A 22,118-nucleotide genomic window follows, 5' to 3' on the forward strand; every position below is an offset into this window, starting at 1 on the left:
AGTTTCATTTTTCAGAACAAACTTGAGCCAGTTCTTCCCAAAACTTAGTAAATAAGAAGCAATCACATTTTTACACACAAAGCAATAGATTTACATTCTTTACTCAAAACTATGAGATAGGTAGATGAAGACACTTCAAACAAAATAAAATTATTTAAGCTTGGCTTACTTAGAATCAATATTGAAATAGCATTTTCTTTCATTGAAACTGTGATAAAAACAAAACAAAACAAAACATGTGCCTCAAAGTTGGAGTTGGAACAAATGATATTTTTTTGCACCCTAACCCTCAGTACCAAATAAAAGGAATTTACTGAACTTTCAAAAATTTGTTCTCCTTTGGACCATGGATAAGCATGAGAAATTTAATCCAAAAGATAGTTTATTTGGAAAGTTCCAAATGCCTGGAGTGGTTATGAGAAGTACCTTTTCAACTATAACTTCACAGTTAGCATATCATGCTACTATAATGGTAGCCTTCAATGCTATGAGGAGGAAGAGATGACATATCTCTCTTTGTCATCTGGGCCAATGGTCAGCCTTATAACATGAGAAAAGGGGTCTACAGTCAAAATAAGAACGGTGTTAACCTATACACACATTCAGTTTACTATTAACAAAAGTAATAAAATAACCCAAATAAAGGAAGCAAAAGAGAACAAGTCTATATTATAGAATAAGTTGTTTCTGAGTGAGCTATGTGGATAGAACATTGAATACTGTCATTATCAGTAACCAGCATTCTAACAAGGATAAGGAAGTCTGAAGAATGTACAGATACGGGTTTACAAATGCATGAAGGTATAATGCTAGATGCAGTAAGTGCCAATTCAAAGCACAGGCCAGTTTCCTGGGCCTAATTAGTGGCTGTCAAAGTCCTTAGCACTATCCAATAAAGCAATAAATAAAAGTATCATGCAAGGTATCACATATGTCACATGTAGCTCCTTGCAAGAGACGAAAAATCTTATCTAGAGAGTGAGCAGAACTGAATAAAAAACAATTACTTAAAGTATAATTCACTTCAGATAGTTTTCATACTGTGCTTCTTGAAAATACTTGGAGCAACACTGAAGAAACTCATTTCTATCAATAACTTAGAGATTAGGGAACTAAAGTGGTCTTGTGAGGGTTAAACAAATAAAATACACACAACACAATAGAAAAGTAAGAAAGTATATGGAAACACTTGACTGAAGAGTATAGGATTACCTCCAGTATCAACAGGGATCACCTGGGTGTAACTGCAAGGCAGCAGAACTGGGACAACTGGGAAAGGTTGTGTGAACAGAAAGGGGATATTCAGACTGAACAGTGAGAAGAGATCAGGAGCAGGCTCTGGTCAGCTGAGCACTGTGCAGATGAACCTTGGCATTAGTATCTGTCTGACAGCTAGCTTCCCTGAGTGATACATCTATCTGTAGGTATATATACACATCACACAGCTCTGTACTTATGTATTACTGTTCTCCAGAAGATCTTGGTTCTAACTCATCTTCAAACTTCCTGAACAGAAACAGGAGAGAGATAATAATCATTTTACTTGGGGGAAATGAAGCACAGATACGCAGCAACTTATCCAAAGTTTTTCTGTATCCACTAAAATATGTATATGCATTATTTATGATTCTTCACATCTACTCAGCTAGTGAACTTAGCTATCCTTAATCTATTTATAATTCTTCTATTTGAGCATTTTGGAAACTGACAATTTGTTGAGAATATATAAAATACGGACAAATTAAAATTAGTTTAGAGTTCTTAAAATGAGACAGATTGAACAATCTGAAATTGTGGACAAATCACTGATATGTTTTTGCTCAATTTTCTTGTGTAGTATGAAAGAACAGCAACTTCTTTGCCACATTAGGTGACGTGAAAATTCTTATGTGACAAAATACCTAGAAATGCCGAAGTAGTTGAACATACAATAAAGAGAAGTCTCCAAGAGCCATGTTTGCTTGCACCCTTCTATCACCAGCACCTAGAAGAGGGCTTGGTACATAGTAAACACTAAATAATAATTGGCAAATGTTGCTAAAATTAATTTAGGTGGGTGTCTAGAAGGATCTGTTAACTGTAAAGGGTGTGGGTCAAGGAAGAAGAGATTCCTGGACAGCAGGGAAAATGTTAAGGTTGTCTTGAATTATAGCCACAGAGTTCCAATTAGGAACACTGATATGACGGTGTATGCTATCTGTGCTAAAGTACAGATCTACTCTTCTTATAAGCCTTTGATACCTATAGGTGATTTATACTGTTAGCTGGTCAGTGGCCTTGATTTTACCTTCTGTGAAATGGAACTACACTATTTTTTTTAATGTTTATTTTTGAGAGAGAGAGAGAGAGAGAGCGAGAGAGAGAGCGAGCACATACAAGCAGGGGAGGGGCAGAGAGAGGGAGATACAGAATCCCAAGCAGGCTCCAGGCTCCAACTTGTCAGCACAGAGCCCGCCATGACGCTCAAACCTACAAGCTGCGAGATCATGATCTGAGCCAAAGTTGGATGCTGAGCCAGCCAGGCGCCTCTGGAACTACATTATTGTTATTTTTTGTTGTTGTTGTTGTTACTGTTTTTGTTTTCCTGGGGTAGGTTTATTTTATTTTATATTATATGAAATTTATTGTCATATTGGTTTCCTTACAACACACAGTGCTCATCCTAACAGGTGCCCTCCTCAATGCCCATCACCTACTTTCCCGTCCCTCCCACCCCCCATCAACCCTCAGTTTATTCTAAGTTGGAACTACATTATTAATAACCTCTTTTCCTCACAGGAGATGTTGTTAGAAAATGATGACAAAATTTTGCGAAATTTTTCTCCCAAAGGGGAGCAAGATGAATGTTCTGCGTCACATATAGCCAAATGTGAGGGTATAATAAAAGATGTGAGGCCATTCTGACTTTATAAAGATCTTTTAAAAACTCAACTGATTTTTATGTCAGTACACCACACAGGACATTTCCTGATAGTTGTCTTAATACATCATCAATGAGAATAGTTCAGGTCTTGCAGGAGAATGAGAATATAGAAGGTATAAAGAATCACAGGTTTAATGCTGACAATGATTTTCATAATAAATTATGAATATGAGAAATTAATATTTGAGAAGAAAAGGTTAAAGCTTAAAACATTTTATGTGATATAACTCAAAAGCAATGATTGATTAAAAAAAAGGAACCAATCAAAATTCTGTGCTTCTCATTATGAGTGAATTGACTTGACTACTTATCTTACTTAGACCTAATTTAGCATTATCCTATTATAGAAAGTAGAGCATTTGCCTACAGAACTCAAGAGTTGAAAAGTTCACAGTGGATAACATCATCAAGTTTCCAGGGTAATCTGTGATTATGAAAAATTAATATTTTAGAGGTAGCTACTACAGATTATTTTTCTCATTTTTGTTTTCTTCAAAAAGAAACTCAACCCGAAAAGCAACTAAATTAATTCTGTCTAAATCTCAAGTGGGTGGTCAGCTAGATATCCTTTAAGAACAATAGTTTTAAACCCATAGGACCCTGAAATGACTACTATGACTGTCTGCTCTTAGAAGGAACCTGTAATTGTTCTTTATTTCATGCATGTCATGTTCACACATGATAAAGGTCAGGGATAGCAGAGCTTATGTGGGCAATTTTCTTAACCCCACATAAAGGCCAAACAAACTGGCAACCGAGGCTACCTGCTGGACAGCTGCAGGGTTAGAATATCTCTTCACTACCTGTACACTGGTCAGGGATCCAGGGGACCAAACACTCTTTTATAATCACTCTGAAGTTGGAAAGTCTCCATATATTCAGGGTGGTCAAAGTCTCTGAGAGGCTGGCTCCCAGCTGGTGCTTTTAGGAGCCATTTGCAGATGGTTCAAAGAAGGCAGGACGTGAAAGTGAAGGTGCACTGTTAGAACAACAGCATGTTTAGTCCTGATAGAGTACTGCCATCTCCAAAGACAGAAAAGAAGCTAAATTATACCTCACCGTACTTTTGCAGCTTCAAGTTCGTATCATTTCTCTTAGTAATTTGGAAAACAGAGTCAAATCACACCATTGCTTTTTTGTTTCAGGTTCTTCAGAGGAAGAGAGGGGAAGTACTGAAATATAAAAAATACCCTTTCCCATCTCTCAGGGGAACAAACAACTGTCATAAAAACTTAAAACAGCATTGTTTGTATTATTTGAATTGCAATACAACTTTCCTAATTACCAACTGTCTGGAATTTCCATGTAAGATGGAAAGAATAAGAAGAGAATGAACTCTGGAACTTCCACTTAGTCCTTGTGGAAATTTAGCCAAGAAATTTAATCTTTTGGGGTCTGAGGTGCTTCATCTACATAATGGAGATAATACCATACAGAACTGTGGTGAGGATTAGATATGATGTGTATAAAGCAACTATGCCCAGCATATTATAGTCACTTGATAAAGTGGTAGCTATTTTTGTAGTTATCCTATTTTCACATATTTCTGAGAACTTGTATGAGCCAGGGCTAGAAGAGGCATGTATGCAAGCAGAAAGTCACAGAACTAGAGAGTGAGAATACATGTTTGGGTGTGGTCACGTTCCTAGCCCTGACAACTTCAGGCAGGTGGGCGTTTAAACAATGATCATCTATGATGAAACTATAAGACTTAAAAAAGATATATCAGAATTATTTTTGAAAAATGCTGTATTATAGTTCTATTACTGAAAAAACAGGTAAAAAGAAAAAGGAAGGATAAAAAGTACCACTTATTCTCTTAAGTGCTCTGAGAAATATGTTCTTCCTCACAGGAGTAGAACACAATGTGCTGGCTATATAATTCTAAATACAATAGTCATACTGAAAAGTAAACAGCTATCAGAGATGACTGAGAAGGAGAGCCATAGTTACTGAAGCTCTCCCCTCCCTCAATGTAGCATGTATCACCTAGAGATAGCACAGTTCTCACTGTGAAACAGGGATCTCTGAAAGTGGAAATCTAAGTGCTATGGGTTTACTGTATTCTTTAATTTCACACCAACCCTGTGAAGCAGGTAACATTATCCAAATTCTATAGATGAATCTCAGAGAAATAATTTGTTTCTTTGGTAAAAGAGACAGCTAGAGAGAGGTACAATCTAGGTCTGATTAGCTTTCTGCCAGGTTGTTAACTAGGAAGACATTCATTTTCCATTTATACAATATTTGACACACAGTAGATACTCAAAGAATGTGAAATGAATGGGCAAATAAATCACGTAATGCAGGGATGATTTGCTGAGGCTGTCAGCAGGAAATGATGGTAAGACTACTTTCAACAGAATGGTTTTGCCAAATGTTTAGAACAACTAGTATTTTAAGCACTACCCTGTGAGCTTCTTCTTTAAGGCAAGTACTGTGTCTTTATATCCCTCATGCCTAGACAATGCTGGAATAAAAGAATATACTGTTGACATTTCATCCTAATGCAGAGGATTCCAAAATTATAGTTGTAAATGAGACTGTCTAGATTCAAACCACATCAGTTTAAGTTTGTAGCATTTACTCATAAAGTTATAGTTGACCTTTAAAAAAACAGAAACAAAAGAAAGCAAAACAAAACAAACCCAACCATGTAGCTTGTCTCAAAAAGCCCAATCTGCCCACGGCACATCTGCATAGAGCACACACAGGGGCAGAGCCAGACTTCACACTAACAGCAAATACAATATGGAGGCTATAAAATTCTTGAGGTGAAAAGAAGAAAATAATGCTGAGAGAAAGGCCATCTTGTGACAGCTGCTGTGGCTCAACAGATTGTGTTAATGCTTTCCAGGGTTCCATGTGAGTTTACATTAAATCCAGCGTGGGTGCTTGACAATCACAGCAGGGGCTTCTTCATGACTTATAATCCGAACACACTGGTTGGCACCCACCACAGCACATCTGGAGTTTGTTAGACAACCTTTAGGTTTTATTTTTTTCATTGGCTCTGGCCCCTTCCTCTGATGCAGCCTCTCCAAGTGCTGCTTTGCCATGAATGAGTCACGGAAATAAGTTACCCTGGGGTGGGTATGTAAATTGGGACCATCTTAGAGGGTGACCCCCAAATCTGTAAATCCCTTGTTGCTTCATCTCTTTCTGACAATAGGAACTGCCCATGAATGCCAAGAGCCCATCAGGCAGTGGCAGCTCCATTTACTGGAAAGCCCGGTCAACGTTGCCTGCTTCCTTGTTAGGAAATGGCCTTTAGATTGAGGCACATTCCAGCAAGTCAAGGACTAGAAGCTTTAAATTAAAACAATATTGATGCCGTATCCGCTTTCCAAAAGGCCTCTCCCTTGTCTAAAAGTTAGTACACACACTTAGAAAAATTAAAGAATCAAATATCTTTGGCAAGACCGGTTCCTTCTTGCTCATAGCATCCTAGATACTCTTTGAGACAGCAGGAATATGAAACTTTACATGGAAAGGAGACAGGAAAACACTGTTAGGAAGGACTCCCAAGAACTACATTTATCTTTCTCCTTACATAGATCACATCACTATAGAATACTCAGGGCATATAGTTAGATGTAAAGGCATTAAGCCATTATTTTTAAAGATTATAAGTTCATGGGTTAATTGATATCTTTAACTTTCACCTACTGAAAACATATAGCCTTGAGAACCAAGTAATCAAAAGCTACTATGAATGAGTACTATGAATGAGTACTCTAGTCTGCTAGACATTTTATTATCTTTGGTATCCTAGAGTAGAGAGACCATTAACTATTTAAATCTTATGTCTATATATTTAGGTCTAACTACTTAGGAGAACTGATACTGCTACATACACATATTCACAAACTAGTGAACGCCTTTCTTCAACGATACTGTCCTTTTTCATATATTAGCAGCCCCCCGCACTGAAGTATAACTAATAAATATAAATTGCACATATTTAAGGTATACAACATGATGTTTTAATATATGTATACATTATGAAATCATTATCACAACAAAACTAACAAAAACTAATTGACATTTCTATCACCTCACAGTTACCTTTTTTTAAAGTTTATTTATTTTTTATTTTGAGAGACAGAGAGAGAGAGAGAGAGAGAGAGAGAGAGAGAGAGCGCACATGCACAAGCATGTGTGGAAGGGGCAGAGAGAGAGGGAGAGAGAGAATCCCAAGCTGGCTCTGTGCCATCAGCACAGAGCTCCACCTGCGGTTCCATCACACAAAGTGTGAGATCATGACCTGAGCCGAAATCAAGAGTCGGATGCTTCACTGACTAAACCACTCTAACTATAGCCACCATGATGTATATTAGATCCCCAGAACGTATTCATCTGGCATAACTGAAACTTCATACCCCTTACCAACATCTCCACACATTTTCCCCTACCCTCCTAGGCCATTGCAACCACCATTCAACTCATATTATCAGCTTTGATAAGCCAAATTTTAGTTTTGAACTACTGTACACGTCTTAAAAAATTTTTTTAATGTTTATTTTTGAGAGAGAGATAGTGTGAGCAGGGGAGGAGCAGAGAGGGGGAGACAAGAATCTGAAGCAGGCTCCAGGCTCTAAGCTGTCTGCACAGAGCCTGATGTGGGGCTTGGGCTCATGAACCACGAGATCATGATCTGAGCCAAAGTCAGATGCTCAATCAACTGAGCCACCCTGGCACCCCCAGATGTCTTTAAAATTAAGCACATTCTTCCTGCTTTACTTAACCGGTATCCAAATACTGGTTGATGTCCTCTTCTTATGACAAATTATTTTAGGACACTGGAAAAGTTTCTTTTGCTTATAAATGAGCAGTGGGTTGGGTTTTCTTGCTGGTCATCTATCTATCCTGTAGAAAGGGACATCCTCAGTCAGAGAAAGACAGATACCATATGTTTTCACTCACAGGTAGATCTTGAGAAACTTAACAGAAGACCACGGGGGAGGGGAAAGGAGGAAAAAAAGAGAGGGAGGGATGCAAACCATAAGAGACTCTTGGGTACTGAGAATAAACTGAGGGGTGATGGGGGGGTGGGGGAGAGGGGAAAGTGGGTGATGGGCATTGAGGAGGGATGTAAATGTAGCATGTACGAACACTGGTTGGGATGAACACTGGGTGTTGTATGGAAACCAACGTGTCAATAAATTATATTTAAAAAAGAAAAAAGAAAAGAAAGGAAAAGAAAAGAAAAGGGACATCTTTTGGTATTTTCTCAGCAAAGTTGGCCACAGAAACATAAAATCTAGTTCTACACAGTTTTAATAATGGCCCACAATTATTTTTATTGTGTAAATACTGATTCTTGTTAATTTGAACATTAAATATTATGTAAAAATGCTATCAATTAATGATCCCCTAGAGTAGAAAAGAAGAAATTCCTTCACTTGAAAAACTCTTTCCCAGTCTTATTACTTCAGACAGAAGAGCAAATGAAGGCAGACACAACGCACAGAAAATGTATCTGAGAATAAAGGAGATGATACTAGAAGACATGACTTGTGGACACTGAAAACAGTACAAGAATGGCCAGTGAAGAGCATTAAAGATAAAGAAGGGGACTTAGATTCAGCTTTCTGTTTATTTTCAAAGATTTTCCCCCAAGTTTAAAAATTGTGGTAAAATATATATAACAAACAATTTATCATTTTAACCATTTTTAAGTATATAGTTCTGTCCACTAAGTACATTTACAACATTGTCCAACCATCAACAAAAGGGAAGTGTTTAGCTTTTATTTCCACAGGTTTTACATAAATATTAAGCATTACATTTGGGGAGGGTTTAGGTTGGAAAAGAAAAGGGCAAAACTTTGCCCTTACCTTCAGAACATACTTAGCTCTGAATAGCTAGAATTGTTTAAGTAAAAATATGCCTTCTACAGTGGGACTCTGGTTGGATCATTCAAAAGAAATGAGCCTTTTTCATTTCACCCGGGCAGAATTTCATTAATTTCATCCAGCCATTGCACAAGTTAAAAAATGAATGCCTGGGTGGCTCAGTTGGTTAAGCAACTAACTCTTGATTTCAGCTCAGGTCATGAGCTCATGGTTGTGGGATTGAGCCCCAGGTCAGGCTCTGTGCTGGGTGTGGAGCCTGCCTAAGATTTTCTTTCTCTCCCTCTGTTCCTTCCCAGCTTGAGCATGTGCACGCTCTCTCTCTCTCTCAAAAACAAAACCAAAAAAACTTTCTCATGAGAGACTTGTGACATCTCTAATTCCTAGATATAGCCAGAGATTTGTGAAGATTAAATTCTCTGCTTATGAAAATTAACTAGATACAAAGATCAGATGTCTAATATGAGACACGAGACCTTAAAATACAAGCTGGCAAAGATAAAGGCAGGGAACGGTGTGAAAGCTGGACCTACTGACCCTCTATGGTGGGGCCCTCCCTGGCATTTAGTTATACCTGCTGTTTGAGCTGCTGTACCAGACGATCCTTCTCCCGCTTCAGTGCAGCCACTTCCTCTTGGGTCTTTTTCTTAGAGGATGAAAGCTCCAGAAGAGCTATGTTGGCATCTTTTTCACTAATGGCAGCCAGAAGAGCTTCTTGCCTACAAAATAAGGAAAATTCCAGGGCTTTCATTTATCCTGAAAACAATCCTTTGAAGTTACTATTATTATCACACCATTTTATGGGTGATGAACCCAAAGCTCCGAGAGCTTATATAGCTTGCCCAAATTCACACCAAGTAATGGTGCAGCCAGGAATCCCACTCAGGTTTCTCTGATTGTAATGTCTTTATCACATGTTATACAGACATCTTAATAAAGAGCTCCTATAGTTATAGTTAAACTCGAAAAGTAAACAAAACTAACGACTTTTAAACTAAGAATAATACTGTCACCCATACATTTGACTCATTTAACTTATTCTTTTGATAAGCATTTGGTACCTTCCAGGCAAATTGAGGCATTACTGAAACTGAAAACATTTTTATGTACAGAGTGAATAACAAATTGTAAACATTAGTAGATAGGATTTAGAAAATCAGCCATCTGTTCTTGGAGCATTCTAAACATCTACAATTCTCTTTCTCTCATCAATGCAAATACGTTTCCAGTCATGGCTTTATTTGGCAATGATCTGTGCACTTTGAAACAATAACTTAAACCTTACAGATTCCTTGTGGTTTGGCTAATGACTTTTTGGTTCACATCCAGAGGAAAAGAAGGTGGGATTTAAAAGAGGGGTGAACAGGAGAAATTTACAAAATAATCAGAATGAAGTTGGTGAACAATTAGTCTCACAGTCAAAAATGCTTTCCTCAATAGCGCCTCTTTTATTTAAGTCATCTCTAAGAAGGCAGATTTGACTTACAGGAACTATTTAAGTGGCCTGAGCTTTTGACCTAAGGAAATGCTGAATCTGAGAATGAACTGCCCAAGTTTAACCTTGCTTCTGTCTTTTGTTAAGATAATTATGCTTCAATAGCAGTCATCTGGAAGAGTTTTAGTTTAGCCACAAACTGGAAGACTATCTTTTGCATATTCTGACAAGGATTTTCTATTTTCTGGATGGGTAGGTCTGGAGAACTCTGAACAAGCAGTACTAACAAATAGAGGATATAGATCAGCTTACATCATGGAAATGAAGATTTGTTTAACCAGTCTTTGCTGTTGGAAGGAAAGAAGATTCTCAGTGACCCCAGTCTAATTTTCCACTGTCCCCACACTCTATATAATTCTAAAAAAATGGCAGATGGCTTATCTCGTGAAGTTCTAATCAACACCAAAGGGATGACAATAGTCTAAATATATCCACTGACCACTTGAAAAAAATGTTAAGTGGTGAAATGAGCTTAAAGGTGGAGGAGTTCAAGTTGGTCTCACTATGCACAATTTCCTGCTGATTGCTGTCATCTGTTCCCTTTGGGGAAGCTCAAAGACTGACAACGCTGGAATGAGAAATGTGTTTTCTCAATAAGGGTGCTGCAGCATTTCTGTGCACCAATAGTCAGAATTACACATTTAGCAGCAGGCAAATAACAGAAGATGAATGAAAGATAAATGACTGTATGCAATTAGATCAAGTAATAAGCATCTTTGCAAAATGCGAGATACAAAGGTGATGGGATCTGAGTTCCATTCTGTGCTCAAGGAAAGCCTCATAATGTGAAATAGTAAACATTATTCTATGTTGGTGAAGCATCTTGACCGAATTCCAAATTCTTTTATAAATGATATGCTTGGCCGGCTAGTGCGGTACAGTTAATCTCTGGGGTAAAATGTCACATTCCCAAACTGCAATATGATATAACAGGTGACAATTCAGATTCTAAATTTCAAAATAAAGGATGTGGCACTAGAGTGTGAGCCACTACAATAATGCCTTTTTACTAAGATATATCATTTTAAATCTCTTTCTCTTTTTATATAAAATTCAAATTGAAATTTTATTATTTCATTTATGTTATTTTTATTAAGCATTGATAATATGCTACAAACTGCACAGAATAAAACTTCATCTCCCATACCCATCGCTCACAATCACTGAAAATTCCCTAACAGTTTAACATACCATTGTCCTTTCCATTTTAAAAGTATACCCTTGATACTGATTTCTACATGTGTATGTGCCTACAAAGGGCAATTGATAGTCCAGAATAAAATATTTTTATTATATATTGCACATATATATTGGGTAATGTCAGAATCTTTAATGAGTATATTAGTTTTTAGGTTTTTCTTTTGTTTTTGGAAAGAAAGAGATAGTATTGTTCTCTTGTCTACAATTTTGGTAAATTTGAAATGAACAACTATAGGGGAGAACAACTTCATTAAAAATTCAGAAGAAAAAATTCCAAAGAGAGGCAAGAATATTAAATGTAATAAATAGTAACAGCCATCTAATTTTTGGGAATAAGAAAAATTATTGTTCTCTCAATACATCTGGTAGTAAAGACCATGTGGTATAGGTGAACTTACGTGGTTAAGTTTTACAGAGAGCACTCAAAAGTGTCAAAACAAAAAAATTTTAGCCAACACCCTGCTTTTCAGAGGAAATGGAATTTAGCATGGAAAAAAAAAACAAATTACAAAAATAATCTTATTTCAGTAGCCACTTAACTCTTAAATATAACTGGTTCTTTGGGAACAAAAAGGGTAACTGATAAAAGTAATTTGCATTCATGGAAGAACTGGAAGATACAGAAAACTATAAAGAAGAAAATAAAAATTCCAGAAACAGCTCCTTTTTATTCAGAGTCAATTGCTTGAGATGTGGAAGTCACCTATTCAAAATCAAATATGGCTATTTTAAAGAAAATGAACCTTGATAGGGATTAATAATTATTGGCTTTAAGAGTCTTACTAACTCAAGTCTTATCTACAGAAGAGGAAGACTCGCTAGTGAAGCACATTCTGACTTCATTTCCCATGAGCCCCAAGGGAGTAATATACGCACATATAATATGAAAGGTAATATATGTATGCCACAGCCCGGAGCAAAATAAGAACTGCAATGCTCTTCCTGCTAAATTACTCTCCTTGTTCTTCTGTTAAAGTCTTTCCCTCAGCTAAAAAAAAAAAAAAAATGTATACACAGAACCTTTCAAAGTGATTAGTGACCCCCTACTGCTTGACTAACATGCCATATTACTTGCATAATGAGTGGGTAGTAGCAGAAACCCAACTTTAAGTCATTAAAGAGGTCTTTTCACTCCATCCCTGGTGCTTTAAACTACATAACAGTTGAACCTGCCCTTTGACCTGAAAAACCTAATAGAATCAAGATGTCTCTAAAAGTACTCTTCTGTGTCATTTGAGCTTCAAGAAATAGTAAGACCACCTCCTTCATCCCCTTCTCCCTTCTGAGAAATTTTGGAAACAGGAGGCAAATACTCAAAGCAAATGGAGCTCAAAATCTTTTTGAAAATGCCTGAATCCTTGAGAACAACAAAACATTAGACAGCTATCGCTAGTAAATAAGAAATATAATCAGTGTTGGAATGATGGTGGTTAACAATTTAACGGGGAATCCCAAATATGTGTTTTTAGTAGAAATACCAGACAGAAAAGGAGTGTGGATGAAGGGATGCCACGAAGGTTTATTTTTCCCTCTTCCTCCCAACTGGGTATTTCAAATTGAATGATTACACAATCAAGTTTCACAAACTCCTGAAAACATTGGGAGATCAGATGAAAGCAAGAATACGTCAGTTGCTTTGGATGTATTATTATCATGGACATGTAAGCATAGTTTAATCTACTTCAATTTTAAGACAAATCTGAAATCTAGATTCTCTTATCGATGCCTCCTTGATTCTAATGCCTCCTTTACTTGTTATTTAACCATTTAACTATCCAGAGTGAGTAGTAAACTACTGTGATATCTCTTCCACTCTTCCATCAATGAGATGAAAAAAAAAAATCCTTTTGATTATTATTTTTTCCAACTTCACTTACAGAGGTCTCAGATATGGCACACACACTACCTTAATTAAGCTCAGTAAAAACCAGTTTGCAGGTGAGGCTACCTGGGCAAGCTTGACTGAAATGCCTGACCTTTCAAGCTTCGGTCAATGTCTTATTATCTCCACTATAGGTACCCAGAAATATCTTTAATGTAGAATATCAACACTAAATAAAATTTTCCATCTACCACAACAAATTTCTCTTTCAGTGTTAATTAAATCACCGTATTTCTAGATCCACTGGCTGACAACATCTAAATAATTTGAGTTCTTTGCTTTCCATAACCAATATTCACATTTTGCTGGTTCTTCCTTTCTAATAGTTTTTAATGATATCGTGGCTTTGTATCTCCAGGTTCATTATCATAGTCACTACCATCCTTTTATCATGGGTCAATATCATTCTTGAACCCATTCTGATTTCTCTGTCCTTGTATAATGTCCAACTCTCCCAATTCATTTTAATCTGGTTTCTTACCACATCAAGTGCTTTGGCTTAATATTTAACCAGCTACAATTTTCAACCCATTTCTTCTTCACTGTCCTTCAAGGACCCTATATCACTGAGTTACCACTTTTCACTCAGATTTATGCTATGCTTTCTACCTGAAATGCCTGTAGCTTTCTTGCCTTTAAAACCTGACTCCTCACTTGACTGCTAACTTTTCTCTATTTAGCATTTCCTGTCAATTCACAGTTTAAATGATACTAACAGGTATGTGCTCTGTAAATATCAGTCAATTCATCTACATGTGCAGGGCTGGCTTCCCCAACTATATTATGTTTATGGCTTATATCTTTAAATTTTTCTTCTAATGTTTCTATGGGTTTGTTGGTCTTTCAATTTATTAGCTCACTAATTTTTTTTAAGTTTTTATTTTTAATTGTGATAAAATACACATAACAAAAAGTTTACCATTTTAACCATTTTTAAGTTTACATTCGGTAGTGTTCCATACATTCACAGTGTTGTGCAGCCAATCTCCAGAACTCTTTATCTTGCAAAACTCAAACTGTAGCTGTTAAACAACTCCCCATTCTGCCTCCCCAACCCAGCTCCTAGCAATCACCATTTATTTTCTGTCTCTATGAATTTGATCTCTCCAGGAACCTCATATAAAGGGAATCCCACTGTATTTGTATTATTGTGTCTGGCTTACGTCACTTAACACAGTGTCCTCAAGGTTGATCCATGGGTAGCATGTGTCATAATTTCCTTCTTTTTTGAGGCTGAGTAATAGTCTACTGTAGGTATACACCACGTTGTTTATCCATTCATCAGCTGATGGGACTTTGGGTTGTTTTCGCCTCTGGCTATTGTAAATAATACCCCTATCTTTAATTTTTAAAATATACTATTTTCCTTCTAGAGTCTTAATTCATGGCTTTGAACACCAGAAGCTTGTAAGCATAATTAATTTCCTGTATTTCATGTGCCTAAAAATTTACAATTTTTTTCTTTTATTTGGTATGAGTTACTCTCTATACTTTGGTATTATTATTCGCCAGTGTTCCTTTTTGCCTAAAGCCTTTATTTTGAAATAGCTGGAATGCAAGCTCCATAAAGGCAGAATCTTCATATGTCTTGTTCACTAATATACCCCAAGTGCCAAGAATAGTTCCTGGCATGGAGTAGGTACTTCACAAATGTATTCTGAACTAATACCTCTTTCAACTCTGACTCCATTTCTATGCAATGTGGTGGTTTGTTTTCCCAATTATTCCAACGTATTCCCTTATTTTAAAGCTATGTTTCATTGTATTTTTAAAGTGGGGTGTTTTTTTTTGGGGGGGGGGGGCAGGTCCCAGTAGCATGGAAGGCAAATGAGCAGTGAGAACAGGGAAAAATTTGAAAATATGAAAGAAACCAAGACTGGAAAGAGACACTAAATTTGGCTAATTTACATTTCATTTAAAGAAAGATTTGTTTTACTCTAAGTAGACAGATGACAACTAGAGTTGTAGGCTCAATTCTGGATGACATAATTTAAGATACAGTGTTAGAGGGTATCCAAAGGAAGGTGACAGGATAGGGTTATAAAAGGGCATGTTAATCCAAAAAGATTTATCCATACAACATGATAATGGCTGTCCGAATAACAAGAGCAGGAATAGCAGAAATAAGACATTTAATGTGTATTCCTCTAGAGGGCACAAATGGCACTGAAGGGAGGAAAGTCACAAAGAGATTTCAGTTTATATAAAATGAACATCTAATGTGTTAACTCTTGTTAATAAGTAGAATTGGGAGGCCTAAAAATTGGTAGAGCTTCCCATGACTGGGTGTTTGGAGAGCTTATTAGAGATACTGTATAAATGGTTTTGTTTTTGAGTGGTATGTCTACCCTCTTTAACTGTAAGATTTCAATATAACTAATAAGATGAGATAATAAATGGTAAGTGCCAATAAATCATATGGGTAGTGGATGCTCAAGGAATACAGTAGACAAAGAAATCACCTTAGGCCGAGGACATAGGAATTGAGAGGGACCTTATCCTGACAGAGATAATGAAAAAGACAGAAAAAGTGGCAAGTGTAAAAGCACAGGCATATGTGAGGACACATGGCGTAACTGGATTAGAGGGTTTCTATGGGGAAAGGAAACAATGAGAGAAGCTGAAAAGGTGGCTTTGAATCAGAGTAGAGATGGTCTGGAATAGCAGAAAGGAATAAACATGGATTATGAAATCCTTGAGGGTTCAGACCAAAACTTGACATATAGGGGTTACTCAAAATACTGAATAAAGAGTAACTTGATTTTGATAAAATGGAAGCACCAAAAGTACTAGAAAAGTAAAATAGAGGTTTAGAAAGACTGATTCAGAGGCAAAGAGGGGAGACTGGAATGGATGATATTCAAAGCAGAAAGGTTAGGATGCTATTGCTGGAGATTTATTACGAATCAAATTCCCATATTACAAAAATAATTTTTAAGGAACAAAGAATAAAATTATGTCTAAATTTGGGATTCAAGATCACATGTGGGACTATGATAAACTGATATATTATACAATGAATATGAAATATAAAATAAATATCACATTTATGTTTTGATGCTGGAAAGTAACTTTCAAATGTCACCAAACAGAGACTATCTTAGGGCATTTGATCCAATAGTGTCTGCTGGGGTTCTGCCTTGTGTAATCTTCGTACATTACAGTAGCCAGGCCTTTGCCCAGAACAATGTGGAATCTTCTCAATCTTCTCTTGCTTTATATCTACTGCCTGAAATAAGGGAAGAAAACTGATTTATATTAAGAAATACACTGACATAAGAGTGGGTAGAGGAGCTATCCCAATACGGACTACCTTATTTTTCAGAAGTCCTTGAAAAGAATCAAAGTTAAAAGAAACTGGTAGTAGTTATAGCTTAGTAAGTACGGTTGATTAAACAAAATTTTGCAGGGAAAATCTGTATTCAGTTTTTCTCCTCACTTTTTCTAAAATATGAGGGTTTTGATATCTCCACACACTACAGATTATGACAAGTTTGGAAAATTTAGTTCGACTGTGACATTATTGACACTTCTCTGTTATGAAGCTTTGCCTGCTTCTCAGACTGGCAAAAAACTTGATGTTTGTATCTACATTTGTTTGAAAAAAATAAAAGCTTGTATCTTTTCCATTTGTTTTAAAAAATAAGAATTAATTGTAATCTAATCCACAAAGAGAAAGGAAATCAGAGGTTCCCAGAGGTTGGAGCTGGGGGCTGCAGACTGACTAGACAGGGAAGCAAGAGAACTTTCTGGAAATGTATTATAGCTTGACTATGGTGGTTGTTACACAGTGTATACATTTGTCAAAACTCCTATACTGTACCCTTAACATGTATACATTTTATTGTATTGATATTGTAACTCAATAAAGTTATTTTTAAAGTCATTAAGATTTTCTAAAAGAAGAATGTTACACAGCAAACACAACAACAATAAGCACAATGTATTTTTTCATTATGGTAAAATATACATAACATCAAATTTGCTTTTTTAATCATTTTTTAGTGTATGATTCTGTGGCACTGTATATTCACAATGGCCTGCAACCATCAAAATCATGATCTTTCTCCAGAAATTTTTTTTTTCAACTGAAACTCTGTATCCATTAAACACTATCTCCCCATTCCCTCTTCCCCCAGCCAGGGCAACTACCATTCCACTTGCTTCTCTACGAATTTAACTACCCTAGTTAACCTGATAAGTAGGACCAGGTAGTATTTGTCCTTTTGTATTCGGCTTATTTCATTTAGCATAATGCCTTTAAATACAATGTATTTTTATTTCCCCCAATTTAAGTGACCTTTAAGATAAAATATACACTGTTAAGTATTTTTCCCAAGTCTTCTTTCAAACTTCTTTCCTTTACTCATGTTTTGAAACAAGAAAATCAGATCTCTAAGAATCTATGCCTTTTATTCAGTCATTGTTGGACTAGGAAGTGGTGGTGGCAAGAGGCAAAACCAGACGGACTGAACAGATGGGGAAAGGTCTGAGGTGGAAGCACTGACAGGACTTAGTGAATGAAACTGGCCTTCTGCTCTCCCTTATTAAGTCTAGTTTAAAAGTATAATATAGAAACATGGTTTCAGCGCTACATCTACAGACTGGAAGTAACTTAGAATTTCTGTGAAAAAATTGTTTTCTGTCAATGTTAACAGTCATTTACAGTAATACTAAAAATCTGTTCAAGAAATAGAAGGTAATATTTATAGAAGTTCTACTATTTGGTTAAACTTGAAATAAATATTCAATTACACAAAAGCTTCTCTGCAGCTATAAGACAACACCACCTGAAAAAGTACTAGCAACAGAATAAAACAATCTGGAGATAAAAGGTCTAATAAAGAACTTCATGCAGAAATAGAATGGCTTCCTTTTAAGAAACCAGAATCCAGCTCTTCCTCCATGAGTATTTTAAGTAAAATGCAGCTTCCCTGACTGTAAATAAGGTCTCAATAAACTCTGGACGTTCTTTCTACTCTTTCTCCCCTTGTTTCGTAATGAAGAGTCAGCTATTAGTTTCATCCTTTATGGGGCTGATTAGCTGGCAATAAGTAAAAAGTTCAAAAACTACACCTTCAACTCAATAAATAATCACAATCATATAAATGATGCATTATGTGGTGCAACGCTCCAGAGTTTTGCTTTCCTGGAGACACTTTTATAAAACCAATTTCATGAAAATTCTAAATAGTAAAATAGACCATATACCTGGAATCTAAAAACTAGAAATTAAGAGATCAGAATTAGTCTCAGAATATGTATGTGTGTATATATATACGTATATATGTATATATATATATACACATATATATTCATGCTTATTTATATTAGAGAGAGAGACAGAGTGTGAGTGGGGGAGGAGCAGCACGCGCGCGCTCTCGCGAGACAAAGAATCTGAAGCAGGCTTCAGGCTCTGAGCTGTCAGCACAGAGCCTGGTCCCGGGCTTGAACTCACAAACCCTGAGATCATGACCTGAGCCAAAGTCAGCGCTTAACTGACTGAGCCACCAAGGCACCCAACTCAGAACACACTCTTTAAAAAAATGCTAGAAAAAAAGGATTACTTTGTTAAGATAATATCTACTCATTTAATGTGTCATTTTACTTGATTAGAATATGATCCACTAAAAATTTACAGAATCCACACTAATTTGTAAAATAATGGTACATACTACCTATCTTTAAAAGAAATCTAGAGCTATAAATTATTCAAATACCAAACTGTATATAAAATGCATCTACATAATCTCCATATTAAAAGATTCTAGTGAGTGATGTATTTTTTGTGATATCCAGATATGCAGAGATCAAAACTCCCTTCAATATTTTATGCACTTGGTTGAGCATCTAACTCTTGATTTTGGCTCAGGTCATGATCCCAGGGTCATGGAATGAAGCCCCACGTCAGGCTCTGTGCTGAATGTAGAGCCTGCTTAAGATTCATTCTCTCTCTCTCTTTCTCTCTGCCCTTTCCCCCTGCTCATGTTCCCTCTCTTAAAAAAAAAAAAAAAAAGTGTACTTACCACAATGAAATTAAAATGAACTACAACTTATAATGAAACAGATACAGAAAGGAAAACAATATCATTTAGGTAAGAGTCTTAGACTTTGTTCTTTATGTAGTCACAGTTCATTAGAGTGAGTTGTCCCTATCTCTGGTTCTGTATATAAGTGATTTCTACCTAATGTCCAGCTATTTCCAGAGAGAACTCATATAAATAAAAACATATGTTTTATTTGATCTAAAATGACTCACTGTTCATGCTACAATTCCTCATGCTACAATTATTGATGTTCATCTTAAAAGAAAAAAAAAAAAAAGACTCCACCGACCCTACTTTTCCCTAAACTTCTATGCCTTCTCTTTTTCCCTCCTGGTCAAAATTTTAAAAACTCTAATAGAGTTCTAATTAAAATTTTGGATTCCTTATTTCAAGATGGCAGACCAAAAACCTCTCAGCTCCCTTCTCCTTTAGAAAAATCACTCTCAAATATCAGGATAACAACAAATAGAAACAAATCCTAACCTTGAAAATACAAGAGTTATGGCAAAGTGTAATATAAAGAGAAAATGGATAAGCAAATTCTTAGAACATGAACAGCAATCCAAAGTGTCTACTGAGGAAAACAGCTATGAGAGGGAAATAGATTTACCTGCAAAACCCAAGAAGAGCTCAAGAATGATTAGGTCAATAGCTGTGGAAAGTAGTATAACTTTAAAAAATGTTTCAGACTTGCCTTACAAATAATGGTTCTCCATTATTTGGATCTCCAACATAAAATAAATTATTAAAAATGGAAGTCTGTGCTCTACTGCTGACCTACTACACCTGAATTTCAAAGGATGGGCATCTATAACTTTTAAGTAGCAGTCAAGGTAATTTTGAGACCCACTACTTTACAGAAAGATGAACTAATTTAAAAGACCAACAGTAAGGTATTATAGGTATCCCTGATTCCTCACATGCTTGCCAAGCCTCAATTTTTATTTAGTATTTGTATTTACTGTTCCTAATTCAATAAATACATAAAAACCTTCTAATTCTATAGTGAAAATAACCAGTTATTTTAAACTCTTAAATTCTGATGATACTGCAGACATTAATAATATTGACCATCACTGGACTCAGAAGTATCATGCAGAGATGACTTCTGCAGTGTAATTCTACCCAACAGATTATTTGAAAAAAGGTTTAGGCAAACATCTCATAATGCATTCATAGGCAAATTTCCTCCTTTATGGCAAGGACCATCACAAGACAGACAGGTGAACTCAGAATCTTCTACTTTCTAAATCTCTGTCTTTAAAAATAGCTGGCAGTCAAGGGAGTTTTTGTTGGGGATTATTCAAATCCTATCAAAATCCCTAGTGAATTATGTTCTTAAACCCACTGATTTCTGTTGGAAGTGCTGGGGGTGGGGGGAACAGCTTAGCATGAGCCTCAAGAGATGAAGCTAAGTGGTGGGTTCACAGTAACATCTGGGGATGATATGTACAAAAAGATTTATATGTATTTTTTTTATTTTGTCTTTACTGTTTCATAATAGTATGTCTGTTCTGCCTCAAGGTTAATGGTGTAATATGAACAGAAAATTTCAGAATATGAACCTCTCTTATAAAGATGTAGTCCCTTCAAAATAAGGCACACCTGTTATTGTCGTACTCACACTTTCAGGCTATACCATTTATTGTGTCTTCTTAAGGATGTCTCTATTTCCAAAGGAAAATAAACTCTTAACATTGTTTCTCAGAATTCAAACTCCAGCATACCTCCATTTATTTAGATGTCTGTTTTAAGAATTATTGAATGCTTTAAGCAATTAATCCCTGTACTTTGTCACTGTCCCACTGTTTAGTTAACCTTTTCCAGTCATAGATGGATAACATGTCCATACCAGCTGTCCACACTATGCTACCGTGGAAGCTTGCTTTTTTTTTTTTTTTTTTAAGCTTCCACTGCATTCCAAGTCTGTTTGCTATGACATTTGCTAGAAGAATGCCGATGGTATCATGGCACTCATTTCTCCACCTTGCAGAATGATCGAGAGCTAAGTGTGTCTTGATTTCACAAAATATCCAATATCCAACATTATACATAACATGTAACATTTGAATTGTTGGTGCACTGCCTGAAAAAAGTGGGTACTGTTCCCATGACTAAATACTCACAATATTCCTTAGGTTGTAGATGAAGTATATAAAATTTGCAGGCACATAGATTAGTAATGTGAGGTGTGCTGAGAAAGGACTAGAGATACTGGTGTTGCTGAGATCTTGAAGGTGATCAAAAGCATTTATTGGCCAAAATAGATGAAAACAAATTCAGTAATTTATTACCTTCCTCTGTTAATTATTCAACAATTGTATTATCCATCTGCTATTAATTTGTTGGCAAAAATTGTAAGACCAACTCCTCTCCTACACAGCTTTGGAATGAAACATCTGGTGGAGAAATTCTATAGGCATGGGCAAGGAGTTGTGCCTGCATTTGGCAGATGAATTATTATTGTTGCCAGCTTGGATGATCCCACCTTCTCTGCATCTCTTCTTAGGTTCTAGCTACTTGTAAAATGCCAAACATAATTTGAAAAGCATGGTTATTATACCTAATTTTTCATATATATATATACATATATATATATATATATATATATGGCACATGATTACAGTAGGCATAAAACAATGGGAAATGCAGAATTTTCTGATAAGTGTTTTTTGACATTTTCTGCATAGCAATGGTATTATTTTTAATAGGAAAA

The 22,118-nt window shown here is 36.1% G+C and overlaps 1 protein-coding gene across 9 annotated transcripts in view; it reads right to left on the minus strand.

Annotated features, from left to right (window-relative positions):
- ERC1 (ELKS/RAB6-interacting/CAST family member 1) overlaps positions 1-22,118 on the minus strand; it is a 509,181-nt gene that overhangs the window by 114,708 nt on the left and 372,355 nt on the right. For all 9 annotated transcript variants that reach the window (XM_042991509.1, XM_042991507.1, XM_042991508.1 and 6 more), the window contains one exon: positions 9,353-9,497. In XM_042991509.1, the coding sequence (XP_042847443.1) occupies positions 9,353-9,497 (145 nt within the window). The remainder of the gene's footprint in view (positions 1-9,352; positions 9,498-22,118) is intronic.

This window comes from Panthera tigris, chromosome B4 (assembly GCF_018350195.1).
Source record: "Panthera tigris isolate Pti1 chromosome B4, P.tigris_Pti1_mat1.1, whole genome shotgun sequence".
In the NCBI taxonomy this organism is placed as follows: Eukaryota; Metazoa; Chordata; class Mammalia; order Carnivora; family Felidae; genus Panthera; species Panthera tigris.